Source organism: Phascolarctos cinereus, unplaced genomic scaffold (genome assembly GCF_003287225.1).
Source record: "Phascolarctos cinereus isolate Bilbo 61053 unplaced genomic scaffold, phaCin_HiC Scaffold_5;HRSCAF=322, whole genome shotgun sequence".
In the NCBI taxonomy this organism is placed as follows: domain Eukaryota; kingdom Metazoa; phylum Chordata; class Mammalia; order Diprotodontia; family Phascolarctidae; genus Phascolarctos; species Phascolarctos cinereus.
Window position 1 is genome coordinate 322,485,018 of NW_027555958.1, and position 19,949 is coordinate 322,504,966.

Genomic DNA, 19,949 nt, shown 5'->3' on the forward strand with positions numbered 1-19,949 from the left:
AAGAAGATGAGTCTTCCTGACTCCGGGCCTGGCACTTTGTGCACTTCAACTTCTAGCTGCCCTTTAATTGCCCTTTAATTGCTATTAATTAAGAGTCATCAAACCCCAAGGGCAACCCTTCTCCCTTCCGGATAAAAGAGATTAAAATAAAGCTTCAGGAGAGGGGTGCAATGAGAAATCTGTCATCCCTCCTGCCACCCATACCACCGTGGCAGGTGCAGCCCCGAAAATAATCAGTAAAGGGTCTGAGCAGCTGCAGGCCTGAAACCGGAAAGTTGCTAAGGAAGTTATACTTGGAGATCTGACACCATTTACAGGAAGTGTGAAATGAGTTCCCCTTAAGCAGATCTCTTGGATCTCTCACCAGAACCCCAAACCAGCCTCTCACCAATTGATGAGAGGAGATCCGGCCCACTGAGGCGCTGGCAGAGTCACCTCTTCTAACCCTGCGTTCTCTAGGCATGCCTTGGACTCTGCCTCCAAATTAGGGTTGAGAAAACAGGGGCTTCTCACCCCTGGCTTTGTTTTGAGAAAAACTGGTAAGGAGGGAGAAAAACCAGCTACTTTCTTTATTTTCACTCTGATTCTCCCCTGTGGGCAGGAACCTCTTCTGAGACCAGTAAGAGTGTCAGACATCCTGCCCTTTCTGTCCCCCCACCTCCATCCTGGGAGTGGTGGGGGGGACATTGGAAGCACAATATTAATTCAGGTTTGTACAAAATACTTTGTTCATAATAGCTACGTGGTGTAGGGCTCCACCCTTCCTCCCCAGAAATTATATTGTATTTGTTTGGTAGGGATTTGGTCTTTATTTATCCGGGCTTTCTTGCCAGCTTTACTACTGGTGTGACCTCGGGTAAATACTTGTACTCACTTCTCTGGGACTCAATTTCCTCATCTATAAAATAAGAGGATTGGACAAGAATTCAGGGGTGGGGAACCTGTGGCCTCGAGGCCACATGTGGCCCTCTGGGTCCTCTAGTGTGGCCCTTTGATTGAATCCAAACTTCACAGAATAAATCCCCTTAATAAAAGGACTTGTTCTGTAAAACTTGAACTCAATCAAAAGGCCACCCCTGAGGATAGAAGTCCCTACCCCTGGACTAGATGATCCTTAAAGGCCCTTCCAGCCCTAAATCTATGACCCCACAATTCTCTGTTGTGCCACCCCCAGTAGAATGGAAGCAAAGCAGGGCTGTTTTTGCATTAGTAATGCCTTGTACAAGTGATAAATGATGATGAATGAATGGATAAATAGATTGTACAAGGATTCTCATCTTACAAATGAAGAAATCATAGAGGCCCTTGTTTGCTTCTGACTCTTCAGTGCTATTTGTTATCATCAGCATCATAAAAAAAAATGATTAAGCATTTACTATATACTAAGACCTGGGGAAACAAAGAGAGGCAAAAATATGCTCCCTGCCCTCAAGGAGCTTACATTCTAATGGGACAGACAACCAGCAAACAGCTATACATACAAAATACATACAGTGTAAATGGGAGATAACCTCAGAGGGAAGAAACTAGCAAGGCTGTTTGAGTCTTATAAGCCTAAGCAGAAGGAGACATCACTTGGTTTTGGGGGGTTCCGGGGATGGTGAAATAAGAAAGAAGGATGCATTCTACATTTCAGACAGTCTGGACAAGTTCTCTGCTATCATCCAGCTGTCCCCCATGACAAGCCATCATCTCTTGTTCCTGTAATGTCTTCTCTTCACCTGTTGAAATCTTTCCCCTTTAAGGGCCAGCTCTGGAACCATCCCTTTAATGAAACTTTGTACCATTTTTTACCCCATTTCTCCCCAGCCAAAAGCAATCTCTCCCTCTTCAAATTTTCTTAGAGTACATTAGCTTGATTTCTCCTTTGCACCCCATCACATGTGAAGCTTGAAGTCTATTTCTTTGTGTGTATGAAGAGCATGAAGCACAGAGGCCTGAAGGCCTAGCAAGTCAGGTAAGTGCTCTCAGACTAAACTCTAAGGCTCTAAGTTGTGAAACTATCACAGATCCTTGGTGTATTGTTAATGTGACACTCATCCTATTAGATCCTTCAGTGTAGAAACTTTCATTTATCACCTTGGCATGGCCAGAAACTAGTGCAGTGCCTAGAACGTAGCAGGTGTCTAATAAGTGTTTGTCGATTGTTAGATTGAATGTGTCTGATGATAATAGGATGAACAGGATGAAAAGAATAAGGACCAATAGGTTCAAGACATAAAGTAAACAGATTTCAGAAGTGCCACACATATGGGACGTGGGAAAGAATATAACATTCACAGGTTAGAACTTTTGTTTTTAAATTTTAAAAATATTTTAAAAATAAAAAATTTTTATTATCTTTCATTTTTTTTTTGGTCTAGGCAATGAGGTTAAGCGACTTGCCCAGGGTCGCATAGCTGGTAAGTGTTATGTGTCTAAGGCTGGATTTGATATTTTAAAATTTTTTACGTCACTTGTAATTCCCAATATATCCTTCCATTCTCCTCACCTACAATAACCATCCCTCTGACAAAGAAATCTTTATTTATTTATTTATTTAGGTTACGTAATGGGGTTAAGTGAATTGCCCAGGGTCACACAGCTAGTAAGTGTTACGTGTCTGAGGCCGCATTTGAACTCAGGTCCTCCTGAATCCAGGGCTGGCACTCTATCCACCGTGCCACCTAGCTGCCCCTACATTTTTAAAAAAGGGGTAAAAAAGTCCAACAAAACCAATGATATGCTGGAGCCGGCTCACATGACTCTGCAATTATTAAATTTTCAGTGTGAGCATTTACACTTCAGGAATTGGCATCAGGGCTTGATTTATTGTTCTGTTGATTGTATAGACTTAAGAAAGTGTTGGAGAAAATGGTGATAATACAGATTAAAAGTGTGTCCAGTATACTTTTTTTGGGGGAGAATTGTTTGTTATACATTTACCAGCATGCCCCTGAGCAAAACTAGCCAATGTATTGAAAAATTATGACATTTTATATTGTGTTCCGCACCCCAGTCCCCCACTTCTGCAAAACAGCAAGGAGAGGTGCCCTTTTGTATCTCTTCTTTGGTGCCAAGCTTTTTTCATTATAATTTTGAAGCGTTCAGTTTTATTTTATTGTAATCGTTCTCTCCTTTTACCCTATTGTAGTCACTGTCTATATTGTTTTCCTCTTTTGGCTTACTTCACATCTCTTCAAATGTCTTTCCATGCTTCTCCGTATTCATCACAACTATCATTTCTCTGTATTCTTTTTTTTTTTTAAAGGCAATTGGGGTTAAGTGACTTGCCTAGGGTCACACAGCTAGTAAATGTCAAGTGTTTAGTCTAAGGCCAGATTTGAACTCTGGTACTCCTGACTTCAGGGCCAGTGCTCTATCCACTGCCACACCTAGCTGCCCTTCTCCATTGCCTTTGGGTAATGTAAATTGAAATGTGTGCTGGTAAATTAACAACCAGCTTTCTGAAAACTCTGGGAACACTTTAAATTAATTCTGCATTATTAACATTTTTTCCATCACTTTCTTAAGTCTAGACATTAAAAAAAAACAAAAACCCAATAAATCAAGTCCTGATCTGTAGCATTTGTCAATTTCCAAGGTATAAATGCAGGTATAAATGCTCTCACTGAAAATTTAATCAGCCATTATGAGCTAATTTAAGCTACCTCCAGAAACCTACCATCTTTGGTTCAATATTGCAGAACACCTGCAATATTGATTCTTCTGATGTTATGTTCTATCATTTTACAGTCAATCTATGAGCTTTTGCTCATTTGCCCTGGAAAGATGTTGGCATCAATTAAGTTATACTTGTCATTGATGGCTCCTGGAATTGAGGTATAGACCAGCCTCCAAATTGTAGCTGTGGCTCCAGATGCCTATGGTAGGACTGGACTGCTAAATCTATGGTCCTATATCTCTACTTACTTGCCCCTTTGCTTTTTCTAATAGCTAATATTTATGCATAGCACTTACTTATGCCGGACGCTGTGTCAAACACTTTACAATTATTATCTCATTTGATTCTTACAACAACCCTGCAAGGTACCTAGGTATCTTCCTAGCCCTAGCAACACTTTAGTGTCCATGTAGACATTAGGCCCCTTCCAGGGGGAGAGAAGAAGGGGTGAAATAATGAGATATTCTGGCCCATCGTTACAACTTAAAGGGGCTTCATAGAAGAACTAAATGAATCAGTCCACGCTAAAAATAAAACAAGACATTATTTTATAATATTATTTATATTTATATTATTTTGTAATTCATTTTATAACTTATTTTATAACAATACGTAATAATAAACTTATTATCTCCATTTTACAGGTGAGGAAACTATGGCAAACAGAGTGACTTGCCTAGGGTCACAGAACTAATAAGTATCTGAGGCTGGATTTGAACTTCAAGTCTTCCTGACTCCATGTCGGGTCCTTATCCTTCCACTCTCAAGCAGATACACAGCTCTTGTCATGGAGTCCAGTTCCAGTCAGCTTCAGGAATTGTGTTCTTGAATTGATTCAGGCTCTACAGTTATCCCTTCTGCCTCTCGGGGGTTAGATGCACAGCACCTCTATGATCTGGAAAATCTGTGTAAAATTCTATAAAAGTCAGAATTATTATGGTTATTAAAAGATAAAATATGTTGATATTATATAATACTATGCATATATTTTACGCATTTCTGAGTTTTTAAACTTTTTCTGTGTTGTCTGTTGGCCTTTGAGTGTAGTCTGCAGCTTCCGCAGAACTCCCCCCCCAAATTCCCGTTTAATTTCTTATGCCAACTGGCAATAAATTGAAACCTCGATGGGAAAAGTCCCAATGTGAATGGGATAACTACATCCATTGATTGATACCCTGGAACCACAGTGTAGAAACACCTCCATTCTGGGCAGCATGGAATAATGGGAAGAGCTCTGTATCTGGAGTCAGAGGACTTTTGTATCCTGGCTCTGCTACTCACAAACTGTGTGACCTTGGGCAAATAACTTCAGTTCTTTGGGCCTCAGATGTCTCAGATGTCAAATAAGGTGATTGTATGATTAGATGGTCTCTGAGGCCCCTTTCACCTCCAGCATTCTTTGTTCTCTAGTTTCTTCCATTACTATCATTCTATATTTTGAGATTTCTAAAATTCTATATTCTAAGGTCCCTCCTAGGGTTTGGTTTCTATGATCCCATGAATTGCTTTCAATTTAGCAGAAGTTTCTGGGAATAATTTTAAAGCTGAATCTTAAAAATATTATAAAACTGCTACTAATATAAATAATATAATATAACATAAATAATATAACCCATAATAATAAATACTATAAACTAATAATAATAAATACTATAAACTAATAATAATAAAAAACAATAAAACTAATAGACCATCAATAACGAATAATTTAATAAATATTATAAAACAAAGATAAAATCTTCACATGAAGCAATTTTTAACAGGATAGAACCAACTTAATTAACAAGCCAGCAAAAAGGTACTTTTTTTGTTCTATGTCCTTTTCTAGGTCTATCATTTACCTCTGTAGAGCCGAAACCTTTTTGGGGGGGGCAGGGCTAGGCAATGGGGTTCAGTGACTTGCCCAGGGTCACACAGCTAGTAAGTGTCAAGTGTGTGAGGCTACATTTGAACTCAAGTCCTCCTGACTCCAGGGCCAATACTCTATCCACTGAGCCACCTAGCTGCCCGTTTAGAGCCTAAACTTGAAAATAAATTCCCTGACACTTCAGCTTAGTCTAAATCAGGGATGGGGAGCTGGCAGCCTGTGTGAAACCTCACAGGATGAGTTTGGATTCACTCAAAGGGCCACACTCGAGGACCTAGAGGGCCACATGTGGCCTTGAGACTGCAGGTTCCCCACCCCTGATAATTGGTAGCTGCCATCAACTCATTCCTTTGGCATGGCTCTTCTCCGTCCTTTCTAAGCATATGGTGCTGGTTTGTAAAATTCACATCCACTCACCATGGAAACACCTCTTTGCCCATTTGTCTATGGTGGGTCTCAGTTTATACATTCTGGGTTGGAAAGATAGTAGAATTTCTTCATTTGACAAGCAATGGCAATGGACGAAGTGTTGGACTGGAGGCAGCTGTCAGTCCTAGCTCTGTCACTGCTGGACAACCTGTTGGGTCAGAGAACCATAGGCCTAGAACTGGAGAGAAGTTCAAAGGCTAAACCTAGTCTAAAACATTCATTTTACAAATCAGGAAACAGACGCCTAGAAAGGACCTTAAAAGACTTGTCCAAGGTCACGCAGGTAGAGTTAGAATTTCAACCCTGGTCCTTTGACTCCAAATTCTATTCTTTCAGCCAGACAACACTGCTTTTCAAATTAAAAAAAATTTTTTTTAATTAAATTTCTTTTTTTATAACACTGCCTTTCAAATCAGCAAGTCAACAAGCATTTGTTTAATGAGCCTTCCTTCTGTTTATTATTTGAGCTTATCTTGTTTAGACATAGTTTACGTATTGTTTTTCTTCTCCATTTAACTGTGAGTTCCTTGTGAATAGGGACTACTGTCTTTTGCCTTTGTATTCCCAGCAGTACAGTACCTGCCACACAGTAGGCACTTGTCAATGGGCTCAATGACTATTAAGCAGAAGTGTGCTGGCAAATATTTAATGACTAGCTCTCTGGAAAAAAAAATTTATACATATATATATATATACATATATACAATACACTTTTAATTTTAATCTGCATTTTTAGCATTTTCTTTATCACTTTATCTAGAAGATCAACAACAGAAAAGCAAGCTCTGATTCTGTAGCCTTTGCGGATTTCTTAGGTGTAAATGCTCACACTGAAAATTTAACAGTAAGTTCTCCTAAGCTGTCTTGAGCTGGTTCAAACTCTTGAAGGTGCCTACTATGTGCCAGGCTCTGTGCTTCTTGCAGAAAGGCACCACCTCGATGCTCACACATTTAGAGCAACAATATTGCTTCACCACCTAGTTTTCTGATTTCTCAAGTTAAAGGTTCTAGAAGTGAAAAGCTTGCAGTCAGCTTCTTCAGATTCTGGCTCAACCTTGCTTGCCTATGAAATAAAAATCCAGTATGGCATGTACTGTAACATTCTGAAACAGATCACCAGTGGCAAAGGTTATTTTTTGCTGATTGAAAGAAATGAAGCATTTGAAGTACAGGCCCTGGAGGCTGAGGCTGAGGACCTGGATTCAAATCTTCCCCTGTCACTTACTATTACGTTTATGACCTTGAATGAAACACTTCAGCTTTCTGGCCTTTGGTTTACTCATCTATCAAATGAGATGCTTGAATGAGATGATCTCTAAGGTCCTTCCCAGCTCTGAATCTATTATCCTACTGGGATCTTGGCTCTCAGCAAACACATCAGCCTCAGTACTCTCATCTGTAAACCTGGGATAGTGATAATTACATCATCTACCTCACAGGTGAAGAGAGTGCTTTGTAAACTATAAAGCCCAGTTATTAATGTGCGTGCCTGAGGCAGGGATCATTGAGCCCAAGGAACTGATCACTATGTGGGGAGGGAGAGGCTTGTCCCTTAACTAAATTCCAAAGCTGCTCTGTTCTCTCTGTTCAGCTGCTTTCCTAATAGTGACCCTGGGAGAAGAAAGGAGTACCTTCCTTTTTTTTTTTCCCAAGGTTTTGTTCCCAAACAGAATTCTGAGGGGGGGTGGGGGAGGGTTGGGGGTGGATGGGGAGGGGTTGCTCCTCTGCCCGCTTAAGAAAAGCAATGGACTTTAAGAGGTGGCAAAATGAGTAGAATTCTGGCCCTGGTGCTAGGAAGATTGGAATTCAAATCCTACCTAAGACACGTAACTAGCTGTATGACACTAGGCAAGTCACTTAAACTGCCTCAGTTTTCTCATCTGTAAAATGGAATAATAATAGCACCTATTTCCCAGAGCTGTTAGGACAATAAAAAAAGAATATTTGTAAAGCACTTTACAAGTACTATGCAGGGTGTTTCCCAAAAGTTAGCTTAAAACCAACTGCCTGGACTTGGGAAACACCCTGTATAAAATATTAGTTATTATTATGAATGAGGAAGCACTGACTTCAAGTCCCTGCTGCACCACTAACTCACTCTAGGGTTCCCTAGCAAGTCATCTCAGCTCTCTGAGCCTCGATTTTCTTGTCTGTAAACCAGGTATAATAATAACGACCTTCAACTGTGTTGAGGAGAAGAAATCAGCCTATGAAAGCTCAGGGCGTGCTATGAACATAAGTCGTCGTCCCCTCCCCCCCCCCCCACCCGTCTCCTCTCTCAGGTGTGGAGTGTTTGCTGGCAACCCGCCCTCACGTCTCCCCTCTTGCCCTGGCTGCTGTTGCTCAATCGGTCCCCGATTTCACAATCGCACATGGGGACGGTCGACAGCCGCTGCAGAGCTGAGTTCCTCAAATGTTTTCCTGTGTTTGCCAGGACTATCCACTACTCTGAGTCATGTATAAGTGGGAAGTTGAGCTAAGACAGTCAGGGCTGGCTGAGCAGTGAACAAGAGAGGGAGTGAGAAAGGGCACTCGGAGTCTGGGCGCTCGCTTGCTTGCTGCTCCTGCCCGGGCTTGGGCTGCAGAGGTAGGCGGGGAGAGAAGCGCGGAGCCGGCCGAGCCGAGCCAGAGGCGCGGAGCGAGCGCAGCAGGCTAGCGAGCAGAGAGTGGCGAGGAGACACTTTGGGAGCGGAGAAGAGGGCCGAGAGAGGAGCGCGGGGAGCCGGCTTGGGGAGCACAGCGCTCCTCGGAATGGGGACTGGGAGTGAACCTCATATGACCAATGGACACTGGGAGAAGTGACACCACCCAGTTGGAGAATGGTGTATTAGAAGAGGAGGAAGCATGCTGTCTGTCATCCTGGCGCTCCTGGCCGTCCCGTTCTTGGCTCTTGGGGACCAGCTGGTCCCAGAAGGCTGTCCCAGACTGGGTAAGCTATTTTCTCTCTTGGAAGTCTGGGGTTCATGAGGCTGGGACAGAGGCTGTTGCCTCTGGGGCCACAGACAGAAAAAAGGACCGGCTGAAGGGCCCATGGCTAGCAGAATCCTAGCAAGTTCCATCTAGTTTCCTAGAATACTTGGGTCTCCAGACTTCTTTATCCGACGTTGGTCTCATTGGTTTTCTTATCGGTAAAATGAAAATAAAAGTGTTCAAGGTACCATCCCAACTCTGACGTTTGGTAGCTGTGTGATTTATGCCAGGCAAGTCTCGGGTGGACCTCGGGCAGGGACACCTGCCTGTGCCACATACTAGTTGGGGGGACCATAGGCAAGCCAGTTAACCTCTCAGTGCCCCAGGCCACTCTTTAAGACTGTCCGTCTGTACAAGTAGAGAGAGCTTCCACCTTGGAAGCTTTCTATCTCAAATCGTTGGTCTGAACCCTCCCCTCCCCCCACAAAATTCTGTGACAAAAACACACTCTGATGAAAGACAAGAAAGGGAGCATGTTTTTAATGCTTCCTCTGCTCCATCAATGACTGTTCTCTTGTGACGGGTCTCTCTACACCTGCTCCATGTGACTTGACTTGTTCTCTCTGACAGCCAGGACCGCTTGGGGCTGCCCCTCAATACTCTTATTTCTCATGAAACTTTCAGCACCTGGGGCCTTGTCCCCCTCCCCCTCATCTGCTCACAGGGAAAGGTCTGAGTTAGCTTTCAGGTATCCCAAGGGCAAAGATGCTTGAAAAGTCTTCTTGTGGGCACGGCTGTTTCCTCAAACGTGCCCCAACTCCTCTCCCTTCCCGAGGGTTATCCCTGAGCGGCTCTCCCCAGCCCTCTGGGGCTATGAGGATGACTCCTTCCTGACTGTGAGGTTGACTGACAACATCAGTGCTGAGTCACTGATCCACTCCATCCACCTTTTCTCCAGCACTCCCTCCACCCAGTCCTGGCAAGTCTAGAGTCTTTCTTTCTGGGAACCTAATGCCGAGACATCGAGATCACCAAGTGGGGATTGTCCATGGCTGGAGCTGGCAAACCCTAACCCTAGCCCCACCCCCACCCCTTCCTGTTAAGGGTCCAGGGAAGATACTGTGTTTGACAGGACTCGCTTGCTGGTTGATGGTGATATTTCCATTAATATCAAGGCTTTGGCTGGATGCCCAGGGCTGCCTGGCATACATAGCGTGTCTCAGTTTCTCTTTGACTTGTGGTGGCAGCACCTTCAGTAGTTTATTTTTGGGTTTGTCTGTGAGGATATCTAGAGGGCAACAGGTTTATTTCTTGCAAGGATCAATCAGCCACTTGGTTCCTAAGGCTGGTTGTCCCCAAGGCATCCCATTCTCACTGCCAAATACTCTCTTCAGTCAAGTCTCTGGCCTCCAGAAGGCAGAGTGAACCAAGTGTGCACCCCTCTCTCTTTTCTGGTTTCATTCCCAAGGAGAGGGTATGATTGTTGGTCTTCTATGATTGGAGGAAGACGGTAGGAGTGACGGTCTTGATGCCTAGCAGGCAGTGAAGACTGCCAAGACAGTAAGACCCTATAAAGTGAAACAAGACAAAAGGAGAGAGATGGGAGACACTGGGACAGAGCTGGAAGTCGCCCATGATCAGTTGAGGGCTTAAAAAGATAGAGGAATGGACAAGGAGTGGATGACCCCAGGCTGATGTCCTGGGTACCAGGACAGTGTGGGTGAGGAGGAGGAAAATAACAAGAGAGGTGCCGGGATGAGTCCCCAGGAGTTGCGGATGGGGCAGGTGGAAATTTACAATACACAAATACTATTCTTAATTGCACCTTAGTAGAGGGGAGCCAGTGGGAAAGGCCCTGTGACTGGTTTGAGGTATTTTAGGCAATCTTTCTTTCTCTCTATGCCGCAATGCCGGGCAAACAAAACCTGGAGGAAGTGTCAGCTCACTTAACATCATAGGAAAATGCAGAGAAGCAGAAAACATCCAGGGCCCAAGCTGCATACACACACACACACACACACACACACACACACACACACACACACACACACACACATATACTCCCACAAACTTGAGAGCAAAAATAGAAAAAGAAAAGAAACCGGGTAAGATAAATGGATCAAATGAGTTAGATGTTCAATTTCAGAGAATCAGGAGGCAGGAGTAAGAAATTAGAGTTGCTCCAACAGAAACATGTGATTTGGTAGAATGAAAATATAAGACTAGGAATCAGAAGACCTGAATTCAAGATCTGGTTTTGGACCTGCCACTGATCTTAGACCAGTGAAATCTTATCTCTTTGGGCTTCAAAAATCTTCATCTGTAAAATAAACTAGGATTACTCTTAACATTTTTTTTTCTAGTGGAAAGAGTGGTAGACTTGGAGTCAAGAGATCTGGGTTAGATATTAGCTCTATGTGACCCTAGCCAAGTCACTTACTTCTATGAGCCTCTGTTTCATCATCTGTAAAATGGGGATAATAAAAATTTCACCACCTACCTCACCAGATCATTGTGAGGAAAACACTTTCTTTTCTTAAATCTCCATGTAAAATGCCGATTTTCTTATGATTTTGAGTTTCCCTTCCCCTACCTCAAAATATGCAAAGCAATGTATCTTGAAAGTTTCTCCAGCCTTTGATTTTCCTTTTGTTACGATCTCCTTCTGCCCCATACTTTTCAATCTTATCCCTATCCTTCAGATGGCCAAGCCCAGGGCTATTATGACCCATAGATATAGACTTAGTGGCTATGGATAGAGCATGATTTTAGGGACCAGTTAGATTCTCTTACCTCCCAAAAATATCTGTCTCACTCAGTTTGGTTTTCTGATACCTGACATCCAGAGTCAGACATTCAGTTCTTTGGCTTAAAGAGTTAATGCTCTAGTACAATGTAAAGACCCTTAAAGAAGGCCTTTATTTATTTATTTTAAATCAAACCTGTGATTTCATTGGTAAAGGGAGCTCCTATCGAGGGACATTTTCTCCCCATGTAGCTTGTCTTAGCTGCCTGAAGCAAAAGGTTAATAATTTGTCAAGGGTCACATAGCCAATATGTGCCTTAAGTCCCTATTTTCTTCATCTGTAATATGGGGATAATAATAGTGATAATAGTACCTACCTCCCAGGGTTGTTGTGAGATAAAATGAGATATTTGCAAACTGTTTTGCAAACCTTAAAGTGCTCTCTAAATGCTAGCTATTGTAATTATATGGCAGAGCAGGAACTGGGACCCAGGTGCACGTGACTCTGCATAGCACCTAGCCCTGTGTCGTGCTCTCTTATTTAGGCCTTCTCACAATCACTGACATCTGTGGCAATGCAAGCTGCTTCTTGGTCTGCTTATTCTTTAACTTGAAAGCTTCATTTTTTGTAAGTCAAATATCCAAGGTATCCACTGATTATGTAAGGTATGCGTCATCTAAGCCCTTTGCTGCTTTTTATGGAAGGGGGGAGGCAAGGGGCATCTTGTCCTTTCCATGGCATGGTACAGTGGAAAGAGACTAGTTTTAGAGTCAGGAGATCAAGGTTCAAATCTTAGCTCTAAAATAGCAATAATTAATAATAACAATAATAGCTAGCATTTATATAGTGCCTACTACGTGCTAGGTACTGTGTTAAGTACTTTACAAATATCTCATTTGATAGTAGTAATAATAACAATAGCTAGCATTTATATAATGTCTACTATGTGCTAGGCACTGTGCTAAGCACTTTATGAATATGAACTCATTCGATTATAGTAGTAATAATAGCCAAACACTTATATAGTGCTTATTATGTGCTTATTATATATTTGATTCTCTCAACAATCCCGAGAGGGAGGTACTATTATTTTCATCATCCCCATTTTGCAATTGAGAAAACTGAGGTTGAATGATTTACCCCAGGTCACACAGCTACTAACTGTCTGAGGCTGGATTGGAACTCGGTTGTCCTGACTCCAGGCCCAGAGCTGTATTCACTGCCCCACTACTCATCTGCCTTTCCCCCTGTTGTTTCTGTTGCCTCTTTCCTTAGTTGTGTGATGATGGACAAATCACATAAAACCCTATTACAATCAATGTAAGTCAATTTCCATTCCTTTTTTTCTTAGTAAAACAGCCACTTGGATGACATTTTGCCCTTAGGGCGTTTTTCCACTTGAATATAAATACACACACAGGCAAGCAAGAGGTTGTAGCCCTTCCTGCTCTACTCTGTCCTCATCAGACCACATCTGGAGCACATTGTTCTATTTTGGGAGCCATACCATAGGAAGCACACTGATAAGCTGAAGAGAGGAGGGCAATCCGGATGGTGGAGGGTCTGTCATCTGAGGATGGGCTAAAGGAACAAGGACATTTAGCCTGGAGAAGAGTCTTAGAGAAAACGTAATAACTGTCTAAAGGGCTGGAAGAGGGTTAAACTTGTTCCAGATGGCCCCAGAGGGCAGAACTCTGAGATATGCATGGAATTTGCAGAGACAAATTTGGACTTGATTTATGGAAATTCTTCCTAACTTAGAGCAATCCAAAATTCGAATAGGCTTCCTTGGGAGATAATGAGCTCCCAATCACTGGGTAATCAATCAAGAGATATGTTTTAGAGGGGATTTTTTTTTTAAGTAGGGGTATACTTGATGAGGGGCAGCTAGGTGGCAGAGTGGATAGAACATTGGGTTTAGGATTAGAAAGACTCATCTTCATGAGTTCGAATCCAGTCTCAGACACTTACTAGCTGTGTGACCCTGGGCAAGGCACTTAACCCTGTTGGCCTCAGTTTCCTCATCTTCAAAATCAGCTGGAGAAAAAAAATAGCAAACCACTCCAATATCTTTGTCAAGAAAACTCCAAAATGGAGTCATGACGAGTAGACACGACTGAAACGATTCAGCAACAATGACAAGAGGAGATGAGCTGCTCAAGTTCCTTTTAATTCAGAGATTTTATGATCTTAAAACTACCTTCCAAGGAAACAAAAGGGGAAGATTTAGCCATCAAAGCCAGAGCTCCTGGGTCCCAGTCTTTCCTCTGGGGTTTTTCATCCATTTTTCATCCCACTCATCCTCTTCAATCATAAGCCCACTGGTAGGTATGTCAAAGATGAAGAGTTGCAAAGGAACTCGGAGTCAGCCAACTGGTACAATAGAGAGTTAGCATGTGGGAATTGGAGCGAAAGAGACTTTCATTTAAATCCTGCCCCAGATACTTCCTAGCTGAGCAACCCTGGGCAAATCTCCTCATCTGTAAAATGGGAGTGGTAATAATAGCACCTACTTCACAAGGTTGTTGTGAGGATAAAATAATATAATATTTGTAAAGTGCTTTGCAAACCATGAATGCTATTATTATTATTATTATTATTTAGTCCAACCATTAATTTTGATGATGAAGGAAGTAGGACAGCTGAGATCTGAACCCAAGACATCTGACTCCAAAGTCAGGGCTCATTCCTAGTGCCATGCTGCCTCACCTTAAACTTTGTGCCCACCTGAGGGAATTTCCAGGCATGAATTAGGGAGAACTGAGGTAGACCACTTTGCTTCACAAAGGCTTATAGCACTGAGCACTGAACTCAGGCTTCCTGTTGCCATTTTCCTTTGATCTATCAACCAACATACATACATAATACATACACACATACACACTGATATGTATATATGCACACCAACATATCTATCTATACACATATATATGTATATATATACACATACCCACATATATGTATATGTATGTGTATGTAATAGGAGCAATGCAAAGGCTCCTGACCTCAATGAGCTTGTAACTGAACCAAAGAGATGAGAGTGACATATATCTGGAGCAATTCAAATTATTGCCACAAAGCGCTTTACATGTATTTTCTCATTTGATCACCAAGCAATCTTCTGAAGTTATGATTGTAGGAATTATTGTCCTCATTTTACAGATGGGACCTGTTGGCTAACATCCTCCTCTGATGCCCCCTTGGGGTTTGCCAGTGGCCCCGAGGTTTTTTTTTTTTTTTGCTTTTAGGCAATTGGGGTTAAGTGACTTGCCCAGGGTCACACAGCTAGTAAGTGTCAAGTGTTTGGTTTGAGTCCGGATTTGAACTCTGGTCCTCCTGACTTCAGGGCCAGTGCTCTATCCACTGCGCCACCTAGCTGCCCCAGCCCCCGAGGTTTTTGAAAGCCACAACAGTGGTGGGACTTGAGGCAGTCCTGCAAAATTGGAAAATTTTCAGATTCAGGCACAGGGATGTCAGCAGTCCTCAGACAAACCTAGCAAAGTGCAGAGCAGCTCAGCAGCAGACAGTTGATAAATGGCCAGGTGATAAATTTCTGTGACCTGTGAACACAGGTTCTTCAGATTCCAAATTCAGTGCTTCTTCCCCAACATCCTGATGTCTTAAAGACTCTTAGTCCACAGGCCTTTCTCCTAGATCAGGGGTGAGGAACCTGCAGCCCTGAGGCCACACGCAGCAGTCTAAGTCCTCAAGTGCAGCCTTTTGAATGAATCCAAACTTCACAGAACAAATCCCCTTCATAAAAGGATTTGTTCTGTAAAACTTGGACGCAGTCTAGGTCCTTGGGAGCACCTAGAAGGCTACATGTGGCCTCAAGTCCGCAGGTTCCCCATCCCTGTTCTAGATCCTGACTCTTGGAGGAGGCAGTGTGGCTTAGTGGAAAGTGCAGCATAAGAGGCATGATATATATGGTGACAAGATTACTGATTTTGGAGGCTGAGGACCTGGGCTAGCTTACTCGTTGTGTGTCCTGGGGCAAGACATTTTACTTCCCTAGCCCTCAGATCTCTCACCCAACAACTGAGAGATTGTGAAATCTCCAAAGGCCTACCTCTAAATCTAAATCCTTTCATTGTAGGAGTGAGAAGTGAATTTGAGTCCCTTCTTTGATAATTATTACTTGCGTGACCCTGGATAACTCCCTTCACTTGGTCTTAGTTTCCTCATCTGTGAAACAGGGATAATAACACCCATAATGCACACTTACTAGAGATATTGGGAGGAAAATGTTTTGCAAACCCTAAATTACCAGTGGGACTTATTTATTATAGGCTCTTAGATTGGAAAAAACCTGAGAAGTCATCTCATCTACCCTCCCCTTTATAGCTGAGGAAACTGAGGCATGGGAAATTAACTGATTTGCCCTAGGTCACACAGCTAGTAAGTGGCAGAGCTTAGATTTGAACCACACTCTCTGGTTCTAGATGCAGAGGTCCCTCCATCGCACAATGCTTCCCACACTTTCTTAAGGGGGAGTTCTTAGAGCCTTCCTGCTCAGCTGCCTCCTTCAGGACCATGGGGAGCTACTAGCTATAGAGCATTTTCCCTTTTGGAGGTTTGAGGAACTAAGCCTCTCTGTCCTAGGCTCACCCCTTACCATTTGTGGTCCAAATGGTGCTGAATTCACAACCTTATCAGCTGAGTTTATTTCCCCCTGGCACTGCCCCTTCTGTGTCCATGAGTTCATCCTGGCTATTCTGTCTAGTTTCCATAAGTATACCTTTCCCCTCTCCCTTCCTTATATCCAAAAGTGCCTTTTATCTCTTCACAACTCCCCCTCTGTCCTTCCTCATTCCCTTCATAGTCCACTTCCTTTAAAAATAGGAATTATACAGGGCAAGTTTGAAATATAGTGTTAAGTTTTAACAGTATGGGCAGCTAGGGGGTGCAGTGCGTAGAGCACGGGGCTTGAAGTGAAATGGCAAGTCACTCCAGTATCTTTGCCAAGAAAAACCCAAATGAGGTCATGAAGAGTTAGACAGAACTGAAAATCTTATGTTAACAGCATAGTTTTAAGTTTTAATTGTATAGTTTTAAGCTTTGCTAGCTTAAAACTTTACTAGCTTAAAGCTGCACTAAGACTTTTGAGACAACCTGCATAATATAATGTTATGTATCATAATATCTGATATAATAAATGTAATGCAATATATAACATATGAAGTGATATGACAATATAATCCAGTATAATTTCACATGATGTGACATTACACAATATAATATACTATAACATGTGATATGATATAATTGAACATAATATAACATTATACAATATAAAATGCTATAACACAATATAATATAAAAATGTGATATATGATATGATACAATATGACTTAATATAATACAATATAATTAACAACATGACATTATACAATATGATATAATGCGACATAGTATAACACAATAAAACATAATATAATATGCTGACATATATGGAAACGCACATCAATTTATGTTTAAAGTAACCGCTGCACCCCTCAGGCAAGTACCTACTGTTTTCCCTAAACTATCTGCAGAAACCTTTATTTACATTTTTTAAAAAGAAAACTTCTGCCTAGGCTCATTAACACCATCCCCTACTGTCCTATTCTCTCCCAACTTTTCCCTATTGCTTTTTAAAGTTTGCTAAGTAATTTAAGTACATTATCTCATTTGATCCTCAGAATTACCCTGTGGGGGAAGTGGTATTATTATCCCCTTTTTACATTTGAGAAACTGAGATCACACAGCTTTTAAGTTTCTGATACAAGATTCAAACCCAGGACGCCCTGATTCTAAGAGTGGCCCTCTATCTGCTGTGTCATATTACCATTCCTCCTAGGAGAATGAATACAAAACTGGGGACCAGGAGATCGAAGCCCTAATCCCAGGCCCTTCCCAAATGTGCACAAGTCAGTCAATTCTCTTTGGGCTTCAGTTTTCCTAACTCTAAAGTGGGGGTGGTGCTATTGGACTGTACTGTCCCTCACAGCTCTAATGGTGTGTCCTTGTGGTTATTTTGGAAAATCCCTGTCTAAATAGATGTATCAGTTCCTTTGTGGACAAGTAGTTTTGACTGGGAATAAGGAAGTGGGTTACAAAGAATTCAGTCGAGGAAGAGGGGAAGGAGTATAAGAGGAGAGTATGGCTCTGAAGACAAACTTCTCTGCAGTTTTTGCTGAGGTCTGGGTGTGCTCTTTCTACTTCCATCTGTGACATTCTACTGTGTTGGCCACCAGGTCCTACATTTAGAGAAGCCCAGGACTAGAGCCTGCCTCAATGTATGTATGGGCAGAAATAATAGGAGAGGAAGAAGGAGAAGGAGAATGGGGAATGGGGTCCTGGCTCTTTTAGAGACTTAATTCTGCTTTCCCCACCCCCTAACATTAGTGTTTGTGTGTGAAGATATGAATTCTAGTTATAGTTCTAGTTTATTAGCTGTGTGACTATGGGCAAGTCACTTTACCTCTTTGAAACTTAATTTTCTCATCTGTAAAATGGTTATAATAATGCCTCTAGTTCCTACTTTGTAGAGTTATGAGGAAAACACTCCGTAAACTGTAAAGTATGAGCTCTATGCTATGGTGTCCACTCCCTTTTCCATCACCTCTCAAAAGCCCCAAGTGGTGAGTGGAAGGAGGACAGTTAGGGTTAGGTAGGGTTGGTGTTGAGAGTGGGGGGAATGGAGTTTATCAGAATGGTCAGGGTTGGGAGAGTGGGCTTATTTTATTTCCCCCTTAAATTCTAACATCCGTTTTGAAGGACATAGTGAAAATGTAGGCCTGGAATGGAAATCAAGAGATTTGGTGTCTAGTTCCAGATTTGCCACTAACTAATTGTGTGATCTTGGCAGTTTCCTGTGGTATGACTATGACGCCTTTGGAATCAGAGCCCCCGGGTTCGAAACCTGGCTCAGCCACTTCATGATCTCAGGCAGGTCCTCAGATTCCTCATCTTTAAAATGGTGGGGTTGGCCAAGATGACCTCTAAGCTCCCTTCCATCTGTCAGTCTATGAGCCCATGACCCTATTACCTTTCTGGGACTCAGTTTCTTTATCTGTAAAATTTGTAAAATGAAATGGTTGGCCAATGTGATGTCTAAGGTCCTTTCCAGCTTTGACATTCTGTGTCCTCTGTTCCAACTTTAAGCTCTGGATTGAGTGATTGTTTTGGGTTTTTTTTTTTTAGCATTTTTCTCTGCTCTCTTGACCCCTCCCTTTTCAGTTGCTTCCCTGCCTCCACTGAATAGCCCTGTGTTCCCCATTTTATCTCAAAGCTCTACCACCCTCCCTGCTTTGGCCCTCTTTCCTATAAAACCTCACATTTACAAAACACATTGAAATTTACGAAGGTCTTTGCTCATAACCCTGTGAGATGGGTGGTGCAGTTATCATTATTGTTCCTGTCCTATAAGAATAGTATTAGGAAAACAAACGCTCAGAATAAGCAGAGGCTGGCAAGTTAAGCTAAGGAAAAATATATATGTATGTGTGCATATTTATATATGTCTGTGTGTGTATTTATATATGTATGTATGTATATACATGCATATATGTATGTATATATATATATACATGCATATATGTATATATAATTTTAGCCATGTTGGGGATGAGAGGAAGATCAAAGAAGGAACAGGACTCCTGTGAATGAAATGAAGACAATGGAAGATGTGATGAAGCTGCTCAGTCCTTTATTTTCCTTCTATCTTCTCTGCTGCAGTAGCTCAAAAGAAATGTGAGATGCCCAAATTTAGAGACATCTCCGCTCCAAATGCTCAGTTAGACTCTTTGTGCCTGACCTGTGGTAGAGCCTTCTGAGCTTGTATTGTTCTGATCAACTGGAGTCAGACACATTGTACCTTGACTCCAACATAGTGACGTCATTTTCGTCCTCTTTGACAGCAACCGACCGAACCACCAATTTTTTCTGCTAATGGAGAATAATCTTTGTACTGGGAATGACAAAACAAAAAGTGGCTGATAGACAGCTGAGAGCCAAGAAAAGAACGGTGATAGAAAGAGGGGATCTGGATACGCTTGATGCGTTTGAGTTACCAGACCCAGAAGATCCTTTAGTACTAAGGCAATTATGTGGTAGAGGGGGGAAAGTGCTAGACTTGGAGACAGAAAGACTTGAGCTCCAGTTCTGCCTCAGATACTTATTAGCTGTATGACCCTGGGCAAGTCATTTAACCTCTATGTGTTTCAGTTTCCTCATCTGAAAAATGGAGATAATAATAGCATCTATCTCACAGGGTTGTTATGCAGAAAATCATATGAGAGAACTCATGTAAAACATTTTGCAATGTTAAAGCATTATATAAACAGTAATA

The 19,949-nt window shown here is 42.1% G+C and overlaps 1 protein-coding gene and 1 long non-coding RNA gene across 2 annotated transcripts in view; both read left to right on the plus strand.

The window, feature by feature from the left end:
- The first annotated feature begins 356 nt into the window (after nt 1-356).
- On the plus strand, nt 357-4,597 carry LOC144457968 (uncharacterized). Its single transcript, XR_013487549.1, has 4 exons — nt 357-709; nt 1,810-1,957; nt 2,364-2,402; nt 4,309-4,597. It is a non-coding gene; the product is annotated as an uncharacterized LOC144457968 (long non-coding RNA).
- Nucleotides 4,598-8,266: 3,669 nt separating this feature from the next.
- The window catches only part of IL6R (interleukin 6 receptor), a 68,648-nt gene continuing 56,965 nt past the window's right edge, over nt 8,267-19,949 (plus strand). Inside the window, exon 1 of the mRNA XM_020991651.2 lies at nt 8,267-8,889. Within this exon, the coding sequence (XP_020847310.1) occupies nt 8,805-8,889 (85 nt within the window). The 5' untranslated portion in view covers nt 8,267-8,804. The remainder of the gene's footprint in view (nt 8,890-19,949) is intronic.